Source organism: Erpetoichthys calabaricus, chromosome 2 (assembly GCF_900747795.2).
Source record: "Erpetoichthys calabaricus chromosome 2, fErpCal1.3, whole genome shotgun sequence".
Taxonomy (NCBI): Eukaryota; Metazoa; Chordata; class Cladistia; order Polypteriformes; family Polypteridae; genus Erpetoichthys; species Erpetoichthys calabaricus.
In genome coordinates this window covers 177,299,962-177,311,516 of record NC_041395.2, presented here as the reverse complement: position 1 = coordinate 177,311,516, position 11,555 = coordinate 177,299,962, and the positions used below count along the sequence as shown (strand labels likewise).

The 11,555-nt window shown below is 44.2% G+C and overlaps 1 protein-coding gene across 1 annotated transcript; it reads right to left on the bottom strand.

Annotated features, from left to right (window-relative positions):
- Nucleotides 1–114: 114 nt before the first annotated feature.
- Nucleotides 115–10,841, bottom strand: LOC127526640 (serine-rich adhesin for platelets-like). The gene is made up of 5 exons (XM_051922571.1): nucleotides 9,710–10,841; nucleotides 6,036–6,709; nucleotides 3,583–4,535; nucleotides 256–2,082; nucleotides 115–142 (listed from the first exon to the last, which is right to left on the bottom strand). The coding sequence occupies exons 1-5, from the start codon at nucleotides 10,839–10,841 to the stop codon at nucleotides 115–117; spliced, it is 4,614 nt and encodes a 1,537-aa protein (XP_051778531.1).
- Between the last annotated feature and the right edge of the window lie 714 nt (nucleotides 10,842–11,555).

Sequence of the window (11,555 nt, the reverse complement as noted above, 5' to 3'; positions counted from 1 at the left end):
ATGGTGGTGAATTCAGAAACAGGCTGAATACTGGTAGAATCAGATACACGCGGGATGGAATCAGTTCTCTGAATAGTGGATGTGGATTCAAACAAAGGTGGGGTGACAGTCAATTCAGTTGACTGGGGAATTGTGGTAGTTTCTGTTTTTTTGGGAGTGATTGTGAATTGAGACAATGGAGGGATGGTGGCAGATTCAGATACAGGATGAATGGAGTTCAGTTCAAATGATTTTTTGGTGGATGAGGATGCAAACGAAGGAAAGGTGATGAAGGATTCTTTTGATTGGGAAGAGGTTGTAGATTCAGACAAAGGAGGTGTGGTAGTGTATTTAGATAAAGGAAGGGCGGAGGAGTCAGAGGAAGGTAGGGAGGTGGTGGCTTCATTTGCTTGGGAAGCAAAAGTGGTTTTCAATGAAAGGAGAGTAGATGTGGATTCAGACAAAGTTGGATTGATGGTCAATTCAATTGATGAGTGAGTGGTGGAAGAATCTGTTGTTTGGGGAGAGGTTGTGGATTGCGACAATGAAGGGGTGCTGAATTCAGAAACATGGGTGATGGTTGCTTCAAATAAAGGAGGGCTGGTGGTGGATTCAGATACAGGTGTGGGGGTGGACTCAGATAAAGGTGACATGATGGGTGATTCAGTTGCATTGGGAAATGTGAATCCAGTTGCTTGGAGAGTGGTTGGAGATTTAGACAAAGAAGCAGTGGTGGTCAATTCAGTTGACTGGTTACTGGTAGCATATTCAGGTCCCTGGGGTGTGGAGCTGGATTTGGACAAAGTAAGAGAGGTTGTGGGTTTAGGTGTTTGGGGAGCAGAAATGGCTTTGAACAAAGTAGGGGTGGGGGTTAAGTTGGTGGCTTGGGAGGAGCTGAAGGATTGTGTTGTCTGAAGAGTGGTTGTAGAGTCAGCAAAGAAAGGGGTGGTGGTGGTGAATTCAGACAAGAGCACGGTGGAGGATTCAGTTCCTTGGGTAGTGGAAATGGATTGGGTTAGTGTTGGGTTGATGGTAAATTCGGATGAATGGGAATCGGTGGAAATATCTGGTGTTTGCAGAATGTTTGTGAATTGAGACAATGGAAAGGTAATAATATCATCAGACAAGGGAAGGGTGGTAATTGATTCAGAAAAAAGAGGGCTAGAATATTCTGAAAAAGGAAGGATGGTTGTTGTATATTCAGATGCATGTGGGGCTGTGGACTCAGATGAAGGTGCTGTGAATGAGGATTTAGTTGCTTGGGGAGTTGTAATGGATTCAGTTACTTGGAGAGAATTTATAGATTTAGAAAAAGGAATAGTGATGGTCAAAGGAATATTGAGATTGGTGGTAAGCACTGTTGCTTGTTGAGCAGATGTACTTTCAGAAAATGGAGGTGTAGTAGTGGATTTAACTCTTTGAGAAGTGGATATGGATTCAAACAAAGTAGGACCAGTTACCTCAGTGGGCTGGAGAATGGTAGTGGACTCAGTTACTTTGGGAGAAATGGTGGACCTGTACAAAAAAGGGGTAGTTGATGTGGAATCAGTTCCATGGGAAATGGAGGTGGATTCAAAGAAAGTTGGGGTGTTGGTCAACTCAATTAGTGGGGAAATGGTATTGGACTGTGTTGTTTGGAGAGAAGTTGTGGATTGAAACAACACAGATGCAGCGAAGATGGACATGGGATCAAACGAAAGAGAGGATGTAGTAGATTCAGTTGGATGAGGTGTGGTTATGGATGTTGACAGTGAAGAGGTGGTGGTGGATTCACTTACTTGAGTAGTGAATATGGATTCTGAAAAAGGTAGGGTGATGGAAAAAGATGTATACACAGGTGAGGTGGTAATGGACTGTAATGTGGAAGAGATGATTGTTCTTTCAAATGATATGGATGTAGACAAAGGAGCAGTGGCAGTGGGAGATGCACTTCCTTGAGAAATGGACGTACCTTCAGACAATAATGGAGTTGGCGTCAATTCGATTTGTAGTGAAGTAGTAGTAGATTCTGTTGTTTTGGGAGAGATTCTAGAGTGAGAAAACAAAGAGGTGATGGTGGATTCAGATGTGGGGAAGGAGGATGTGGGCTCAAACAAAAGCAAGGTGGTAGTGAATTCAGATGTTTGAAGAATTGCTCCAAATGTTACCAGTGGTGTTGTGGTGGTGGATTCACTTACCTGGGTAGTGGATGTGGTTTGAGACAAAGTTGGGCTGTTGGTTTCAATATGAGGTGAGTTGGCAATGGACCGTGATGTGGACGGGAAGATTGTATTTTCGAATGTTTGCTGGTTAGCTTTTGATGTGGACGATGTGAAAGTGGTGTTGGATTCATGTGTTAGAGGAGTGGATATGGATGTAGACAAAGGAGCGGTGGCAATGGGGAAATCAATTCCTTGGGTATTGGAAGTAGATTCCGATAAAGTTGGGATGGAGGATTCAGACTCAGGTGAGGTTGTGGTGAACTGTGACGCAGACAGTGTGGTGATGGATTCAGGTGGCAGTGGGGTGACTGACTCAGAAGATGGTGCCATGATGGAGGATTCGGTTGCATGGGGAATTGAGGTTGATTGAGTTACTTGGACAGTATTTTGAGATTTAGATAAAGGATTGGTGGTGATTACTTGAGTGTCTTGAGTGTTGGTAGTATATTTTATTGCCTGGAATGTGGCACTGGTTGTGGACAGAGGATTGGTTGTGGATTCAGTTTCTTGGGGAGTTGATGTAGTTTCGATCAAAGTAGGGGTGGTGGTTACGTTGGTTGATAGGTGAGTGGAGGAAGATTCAGTACCCTTGGACAGAGTTGTAGATTCAGAAAAATATTGGGTTGTGCTGGAATCAGACAAGGTGAAGCTGCTTTGGAATTCAGTTTTTTGTAGAGTGTTTGTGGATTCAGACAAAATTGGGGTGATGGTCATTTCAGTTGATTTGAGACTGGTGGCAAATTCTGTTTCTTGGGGAGCAGTTGCAGTTTTAGAGAATGAAGAGGTAGTGGGCGGTTCATATTTCTGTGTGATGATATTGGCTTTAGACGTAGCTGTCAGAACTAAGTTGGTTACCTGAGACATGGTAACGGATTCTGTTGCTTGTGGATTGGTTGTAGATTCAGACAAAAGAGGGGAGATGGTGGATTCATGTCCTGGGGATGAAGTGGTAGTTGTAGTCATTTGGGAAAGGGATGTTGACTCAAATAAAGTTGGGCTGACAGTCAGCTCAGAAGATTTGAGATTGGTAGTAAATTCCATTAAAGGTGAAGTGGTTGTACTTTCCGACAATGGACGCAGGGTGGTGAATTTAGTTCTTTGGAAAGTGGATGTGGCTTCTAACAAAGTTGGGCCAGAAAATTTGGTGGCTTGTGGTGTCATGGTGGATTCAGTTGATTGGGATGTATTGCTGGAGTTGTTCAGCATCAGGGTGTTTGTGTTGGTGTCATTTCCCTCGGATATGGATGTGGATTCAAAAAGCGATGGAGTGGTCGTTAATTCGATTAATGGGTTATTGATGGCAGATTCTGTTGCTTCGGGAGAGGTTGTGTAGAGAGGAAACAATGGGGTGATGGTGGATTCAGATGTGGAGGAGGAGGATGTGTGCTCAATGAAAAGCGAGGTGGTAGTGAATTCAGTTGTTTGAGGAATGTTTGTGAATATCGAAAGTGTAGAGGAGGTGGTGGATTCACTTAGCTGGGAAGTGGATGTGGTTTGAGACAAAGGTGGGGTGATGGATTCAGTAAGAGGTGAGTTGGCAAAGGACCGTGATGTGGACGGGAAGATTGTATTTTCGAATGTTTGCTGGTTAGCTTTTGATGTGGACGATGTGAAAGTGGTGTTGGATTCATTTGTTACAGGAGTGGATATGGATGTAGACAAAGGAGCGGTGGCAATGGGGAAATCAATTCCTTGGGTATTGGAAGTAGATTCCGATAAAGTTGGGATGGAGGATTCAGACTCAGGTGAGGTTGTGGTGAACTGTGACGCAGACAGTGTGGTGATGGATTCAGGTGGCAGTGGGGTGACTGACTCAGAAGATGGTGCCATGATGGAGGATTCGGTTGAATGGGGAATTGAGGTTGATTGAGTTACTTGGACAGTATTTTGAGATTTAGATAAAGGATTGGTGGTGATTACTTGAGTGTCTTGAGTGTTGGTAGTATATTGTATTGCATGGAATGTGGCACTGGTTGTGGACAGAGGGTTGGTTGTGAATTCAGTTTCTTGGGGAGTTGATGTAGTTTCGATCAAAGTAGGGGTGGTGGTTACGTTGGTTGATAGGTGAGTGGAGGAGGATTCAGTACCCTTGGACAGAGTTGTAGATTCAGAAAAATATGGGGTTGTGCTGGAATCAGACAAGGTGAAGCTGCTTTGGAATTCGGTTTTTTGTAGAGTGTTTGTGGATTCAGACAAAATTGGGGTGATGGTCATTTCAGTTGATTTGAGACTGGTGGCAAATTCTGTTTCTTGGGGAGCAGTTGCAGTTTTAGAGAATGAAGAGGTAGTGGGCGGTTCATATTTCTGTGTGATGATATTGGCTTTAGACGTAGCTGTCAGAACTATGTTGGTTACCTGAGACATGGTAACGGATTCTGCTGCTTGTGGATTGGTTGTAGATTCAGACAAAAGAGGGGAGATGGTGGATTCATGTGCTGGGGATGAAGTGGTAGCTGTAGTCATTTGGGAAAGGGATGTTGACTCAAATAAAGTTGGGCGGACAGTCAGCTCAGAAGATTTGAGATTGGTAGTAAATTCCGTTACCGGTGAAGTGGTTGTACTTTCCGACAATGGACGCAGGGAGGTGAATTTAGTTCTTTGGAAAGTGGACGAGGTTTCTAACAAAGTTGGGCCAGATAATTCGGTGGCTTGTGGTGTCGTGGTGGATTCAGTTGATTGGGGTGTATTGCTGGAGTTGTTCAGCATCAGGGTGTTTGTGTTGGTGTCATTTCCCTGATATATGGATGTGGATTCAAAAAGCAGTGGAGTTGTCGTTAATTCGATTAATGGGTTACTGATGGTAGATTCTGTTGTTTCGGAAGAGGTTGTGGAGAGAGGAAACAATGGGGTGATGGTGGATTCAGATGTGGAGGAGGAGGATGTGTGCTCAATGAAAAGCGAGGTGGTAGTGAATTCAGTTGTTTGAGGAATGTTTGTGAATATCGAAAGTGTAGAGGAGGTGGTGGATTCACTTAGCTGGGAAGTGGATGTGGTTTGAGACAAAGGTGGGGTGATGGATTCAGTAAGAGGTGAGTTGGCAAATGACCGTGATGTGGACGGGAAGATTGTATTTTCGAATGTTTGCTGGTTAGCTTTTGATGTGGACGATGTGCAAGTGGTGTTGGATTCATTTGTTACAGGAGTGGATATGGATGTAGACAAAGGAGCGGTGGCAATGGGAAAATCAATTCCTTGGGTATTGGAAGAAGATTCCGATAAAGTTGGGATGGAGGATTCAGACTCAGGTGAGGTTGTGGTGAACTGTGACGCAGACAGTGTGCTGATGGATTCAGGTGGCAGTGGGGTGACTGACTCAGAAGATGGTGCCATGATGGAGGATTCGGTTGAATGGGGAATTGAGGTTGATTGAGTTACTTGGACAGTATTTAGAGATTTAGATAAAGGATTGGTGGTGATTACTTGAGTGTCTTGAGTGTTGGTAGTATATTGTATTGCCTGGAATGTGGCACTGGTTGTGGACAGAGGATTGGTTGTGGATTCAGTTTCTTGGGGAGTTGATGTAGTTTCGATCAAAGTAGGGGTGGTGGTTACGTTGGTTGATAGGTGAGTGGAGGAAGATTCAGTACCCTTGGACAGAGTTGTAGATTCAGAAAAATATTGGGTTGTGCTGGAATCAGACAAGGTGAAGCTGCTTTGGAATTCAGTTTTTTGTAGAGTGTTTGTGGATTCAGACAAAATTGGGATGATGGTCATTTCAGTTGATTTGAGACTGGTGGCAAATTCTGTTTCTTGGGGAGAAGTTGCAATTTTAGAGAATGAAAAGGTAGTGGGCGGTTCATATTTCTGTGTGATGATATTGGCTTTAGACGTAGCTGTCAGAATAAAGTTGGTTACCTGAGACATGGTAACGGATTCTGTTGCTTGTGGATTGGTTGTAGATTCAGAGAAAAGAGGGGAGATGGTGGATTCATGTCCTGGGGATGAAGTGGTAGTTGTAGTCATTTGGGAAAGGGATGTTGACTCAAATAAAGTTGGGCTGACAGTCAGCTCAGAAGATTTGAGATTGGTAGTAAATTCCATTAAAGGTGAAGTGGTTGTACTTTCCGACAATGGACGCGGGGTGGTGAATTTAGTTCTTTGGAAAGTGGATGTGGTTTCTAACAAAGTTGGGCCAGATAATTCGGTGGCTTGTGGTGTCATGGTGGATTCAGTTGATTGGGATGTGTTGCTGGAGTTGTTCAGCATCAGGGTGTTTGTGTTGGTGTCATTTCCCTGGGATATGGATGTGGATTCAAAAAGCGATGGAGTTCTCGTTAATTCGATTAATGGGTTATTGATGGTAGATTCTGTTGCTTCGGGAGAGGTTGTGGAGAGAGGAAACAATGGGGTGATGGTGGATTCAGATGTGGAGGAGGAGGATGTGTGCTCAATGAAAAGCGAGGTGGTAGTGAATTCAGTTGTTTGAGGAATGTTTGTGAATATCGAAAATGTAGAGGAGGTGGTGGATTCACTTAGCTGGGAAGTGGATGTGGTTTGAGACAAAGGTGGGGTGATGGATTCAGTAAGAGGTGAGTTGGCAAAGGACCGTGATGTGGACGGGAAGATTGTATTTTCGAATGTTTGCTGGTTAGCTTTTGATGTGGACGATGTGAAAGTGGTGTTGGATTCAATTGTTACAGGAGTGGATATGGATGTAGACAAAGGAGCGGTGGCAATGGGGAAATCAATTCCTTGGGTATTGGAAGTAGATTCCGATAAAGTTGGGATGGAGGATTCAGACTCAGGTGAGGTTGTGGTGAACTGTGACGCAGACAGTGTGGTGATGGATTCAGGTGGCAGTGGGGTGACTGACTCAGAAGATGGTGCCATGATGGAGGATTTGGTTGAATGGGGAATTGAGGTTGATTGAGTTACTTGGACAGTATTTTGAGATTTAGATAAAGGATTGGTGGTGATTACTTGAGTGTCTTGAGTGTTGGTAGTATATTGTATTGCATGGAATGTGGCACTGGTTGTGGACAGAGGGTTGGTTGTGAATTCAGTTTCTTGGGGAGTTGATGTAGTTTCGATCAAAGTAGGGGTGGTGGTTACGTTGGTTGATAGGTGAGTGGAGGAGGATTCAGTACCCTTGGACAGAGTTGTAGATTCAGAAAAATATGGGGTTGTGCTGGAATCAGACAAGGTGAAGCTGCTTTGGAATTCGGTTTTTTGTAGAGTGTTTGTGGATTCAGACAAAATTGGGGTGATGGTCATTTCAGTTGATTTGAGACTGGTGGCAAATTCTGTTTCCTGGGGAGCAGTTGCAGTTTTAGAGAATGAAGAGGTAGTGGGCGGTTCATATTTCTGTGTGATGATATTGGCTTTAGACGTAGCTGTCAGAACTAAGTTGGTTACCTGAGACATGGTAACGGATTCTGCTGCTTGTGGATTGGTTGTAGATTCAGACAAAAGAGGGGAGATGGTGGATTCATGTGCTGGGGATGAAGTGGTAGCTGTAGTCATTTGGGAAAGGGATGTTGACTCAAATAAAGTTGGGCTGACAGTCAGCTCAGAAGATTTGAGATTTGTAGTAAATTCCGTTACCGGTGAAGTGGTTGTACTTTCCGACAATGGACGCGGGGAGGTGAATTTAGTTCTTTGGAAAGTGGACGAGGTTTCTAACAAAGTTGGGCTAGATAATTCGGTGGCTTGTGGTGTCGTGGTGGAGTCAGTTGATTGGGGTGTATTGCTGGAGTTGTTCTGCATCAGGGTGTTTGTGTTGGTGTCATTTCCCTGGGATATGGATGTGGATTCAAAAAGCAATGGAGTTGTCGTTAATTCGATTAATGGGTTACTGATGGTAGATTCTGTTGTTTCGGGAGAGGTTGTGGAGAGAGGAAACAATGGGCTGATGGTGGATTCAGATGTGGGGAAGGAGGATGTGGGCTCAAACAAAAGCAAGGTGGTAGTGAATTCAGATGTTTGAAGAATTGCTCCAAATGTTACCAGTGGTGTTGTGGTGGTGGATTCACTTACCTGGGTAGTGGATGTGGTTTGAGACAAAGTTGGGCTGTTGGTTTCAATATGAGGTGAGTTGGCAATGGACCGTGATGTGGACGGGAAGATTGTATTTTCGAATGTTTGCTGGTTAGCTTTTGATGTGGACGATGTGAAAGTGGTGTTGGATTCATTTGTTACAGGAGTGGATATGGATGTAGACAAAGGAGCGGTGGCAATGGGGAAATCAATTCCTTGGGTATTGGAAGTAGATTCCGATAAAGTTGGGATTGAGGATTCAGACTCAGGTGAGGTTGTGGTGAACTGTGACGCAGACAGTGTGGTGATGGATTCAGGTGGCAGTGGGGTGACTGACTCAGAAGATGGTGCCATGATGGAGGATTCCGTTGCATGGAGAATTGAGGTTGATTGAGTTACTTGGACAGTATTTTGAGATTTAGATAAAGGATTGGTGGTGATTACTTGAGTGTCTTGAGTGTTGGTAGTATATTTTATTGCCTGGAATGTGGCACTGGTTGTGGACAGAGGATTGGTTGTGGATTCAGTTTCTTGGGGAGTTGATGTAGTTTCAATCAAAGTAGGGGTGGTGGTTACGTTGGTTGATAGGTGAGTGGAGGAGGATTCAGTACCCTTGGACAGAGTTGTAGATTCAGAAAAATATGGGGTTGTGCTGGAATCAGACAAGGTGAAGCTGCTTTGGAATTCGGTTTTTTGTAGAGTGTTTGTGGATTCAGACAAAATTGGGGTGATGGTCATTTCAGTTGATTTGAGACTGGTGGCAAATTCTGTTTCTTGGGGAGCAGTTGCAGTTTTAGAGAATGAAGAGGTAGTGGGCGGTTCATATTTCTTTGTGATGATATTGGCTTTAGACGTAGCTGTCAGAACTAAGTTGGTTACCTGAGACATGGTAACGGATTGTGCTGCTTGTGGATTGGTTGTAGATTCAGACAAAAGAGGGGAGATGGTGGATTCATGTGCTGGGAATGAAGTGGTAGCTGTAGTCATTTGGGAAAGGGATGTTGACTCAAATAAAGTTGGGCTGACAGTCAGCTCAGAAGATTTGAGATTGGTAGTAAATTCCATTAAAGGTGAAGTGGTTGTACTTTCCGACAATGGACGCGGGGTGGTGAATTTAGTTCTTTGGAAAGTGGATGTGGTTTCTAACAAAGTTGGGCCAGATAATTCGGTGGCTTGTGGTGTCATGGTGGATTCAGTTGATTGGGATGTGTTGCTGGAGTTGTTCAGCATCAGGGTGTTTGTGTTGGTGTCATTTCCCTGGGATATGGATGTGGATTCAAAAAGCGATGGAGTTCTCGTTAATTCGATTAATGGGTTATTGATGGTAGATTCTGTTGCTTCCGGAGAGGTTGTGGAGAGAGGAAACAATGGGGTGATGGTGGATTCAGATGTGGGGAAGGAGGATGTGGGCTCAAACAAAAGCGAGGTGGTAATGGATTCAGATGTTTGAGGAATTGCTCCAAATGTTACCAGTGGTGTTGTGGTGGTGGATTCACTTACCTGGGTAGTGGATGTGGTTTGAGACAAGGTTTGGCTGTTGGTTTCAATATGAGGTGAGTTGGCAATGGACCGTGATGTGGACGGGAAGATTGTATTTTCGAATGTTTGCTGGTTAGCTTTTGATGTGGACGATGTGAAAGTGGTGTTGGATTCATTTGTTACAAGAGTGGATATGGATGTAGACAAAGGAGCGGTGGCAATGGGGAAATCAATTCCTTGGGTATTGGAAGTAGATTCCGATAAAGTTGGGATGGAGGATTCAGACTCAGGTGAGGTTGTGGTGAACTGTGACGCAGACAGTGTGGTGATGGATTCAGGTGGCAGTGGGGTGACTGACTCAGAAGATGGTGCCATGATGGAGGAGTCGGTTGCATGGGGAATTGAGGTTGATTGAGTTACTTGGACAGTATTTTGAGATTTAGATAAAGGATTGGTGGTGATTACTTGAGTGTCTTGAGTGTTGGTAGTATATTGTATTGCCTGGAATGTGGCACTGGTTGTGGACAGAGGATTGGTTGTGGATTCAGTTTCTTGGGGAGTTGATGTAGTTTCGATCAAAGTAGGGGTGGTGGTTACGTTGGTTGATAGGTGAGTGGAGGAGGATTCAGTACCCTTGGACAGAGTTGTAGATTCAGAAAAATATGGGGTTGTGCTGGAATCAGACAAGGTGAAGCTGCTTTGGAATTCAGTTTTTTGTAGAGTGTTTGTGGATTCAGACAAAATTGGGGTGATGGTCATTTCAGTTGATTTGAGACTGGTGGCAAATTCTGTTTCTTGGGGAGCAGTTGCAGTTTTAGAGAATGAAGAGGTAGTGGGCGGTTCATATTTCTGTGTGATGATATTGGCTTTAGACGTAGCTGTCAGAACTAAGTTGGTTACCTGAGACATGGTAACGGATTCTGTTGCTTGTGGATTGGTTGTAGATTCAGACAAAAGAGGGGAGATGGTGGATTCATGTCCTGGGGATGAAGTGGTAGTTGTAGTCATTTGGGAAAGGGATGTTGACTCAAATAAAGTTGGGCTGACAGTCAGCTCAGAAGATTTGAGATTGGTAGTAAATTCCATTAAAGGTGAAGTGGTTGTACTTTCCGACAATGGACGCGGGGTGGTGACTTTAGTTCTTTGGAAAGTGGATGTGCTTTCTAACAAAGTTGGGCCAGATAATTCGGTGGCTTGTGGTGTCATGGTGGATTCAGTTGATTGGGATGTGTTGCTGGAGTTGTTCAGCATCAGGGTGTTTGCGTTGGTGTCATTTCCCTGGGATATGGATGTGGATTCAAAAAGCGATGGAGTTCTCGTTAATTCGATTAATGGGTTATTGATGGTAGATTCTGTTGCTTCGGGAGAGGTTGTGGAGAGAGGAAACAATGGGGTGATGGTGGATTCAGATGTGGAGGAGGAGGATGTGTGCTCAATGAAAAGCGAGGTGGTAGTGAATTCAGTTGTTTGAGGAATGTTTGTGAATATCGAAAGTGTAGAGGAGGTGGTGGATTCACTTAGCTGGGAAGTGGATGTGGTTTGAGACAAAGTTGGGCTGTTGGTTTCAATATGAGGTGAGTTGGCAATGGACCGTGATGTGGACGGGAAGATTGTATTTTCGAATGTTTGCTGGTTAGCTTCTGATGTGGACGATGTGAAAGTGGTGTTGGATTCATGTGTTAGAGGAGTGGATATGGATGTAGACAAAGGAGCGGTGGCAATGGGGAAATCAATTCCTTGGGTATTGGAAGTAGATTCCGATAAAGTTGGGATGGAGGATTCAGACTCAGGTGAGGTTGTGGTGAACTGTGACGCAGACAGTGTGGTGATGGATTCAGGTGGCAGTGGGGTGACTGACTCAGAAGATGGTGCCATGATGGAGGAGTCGGTTGCATGGGGAATTGAGGTTGATTGAGTTAA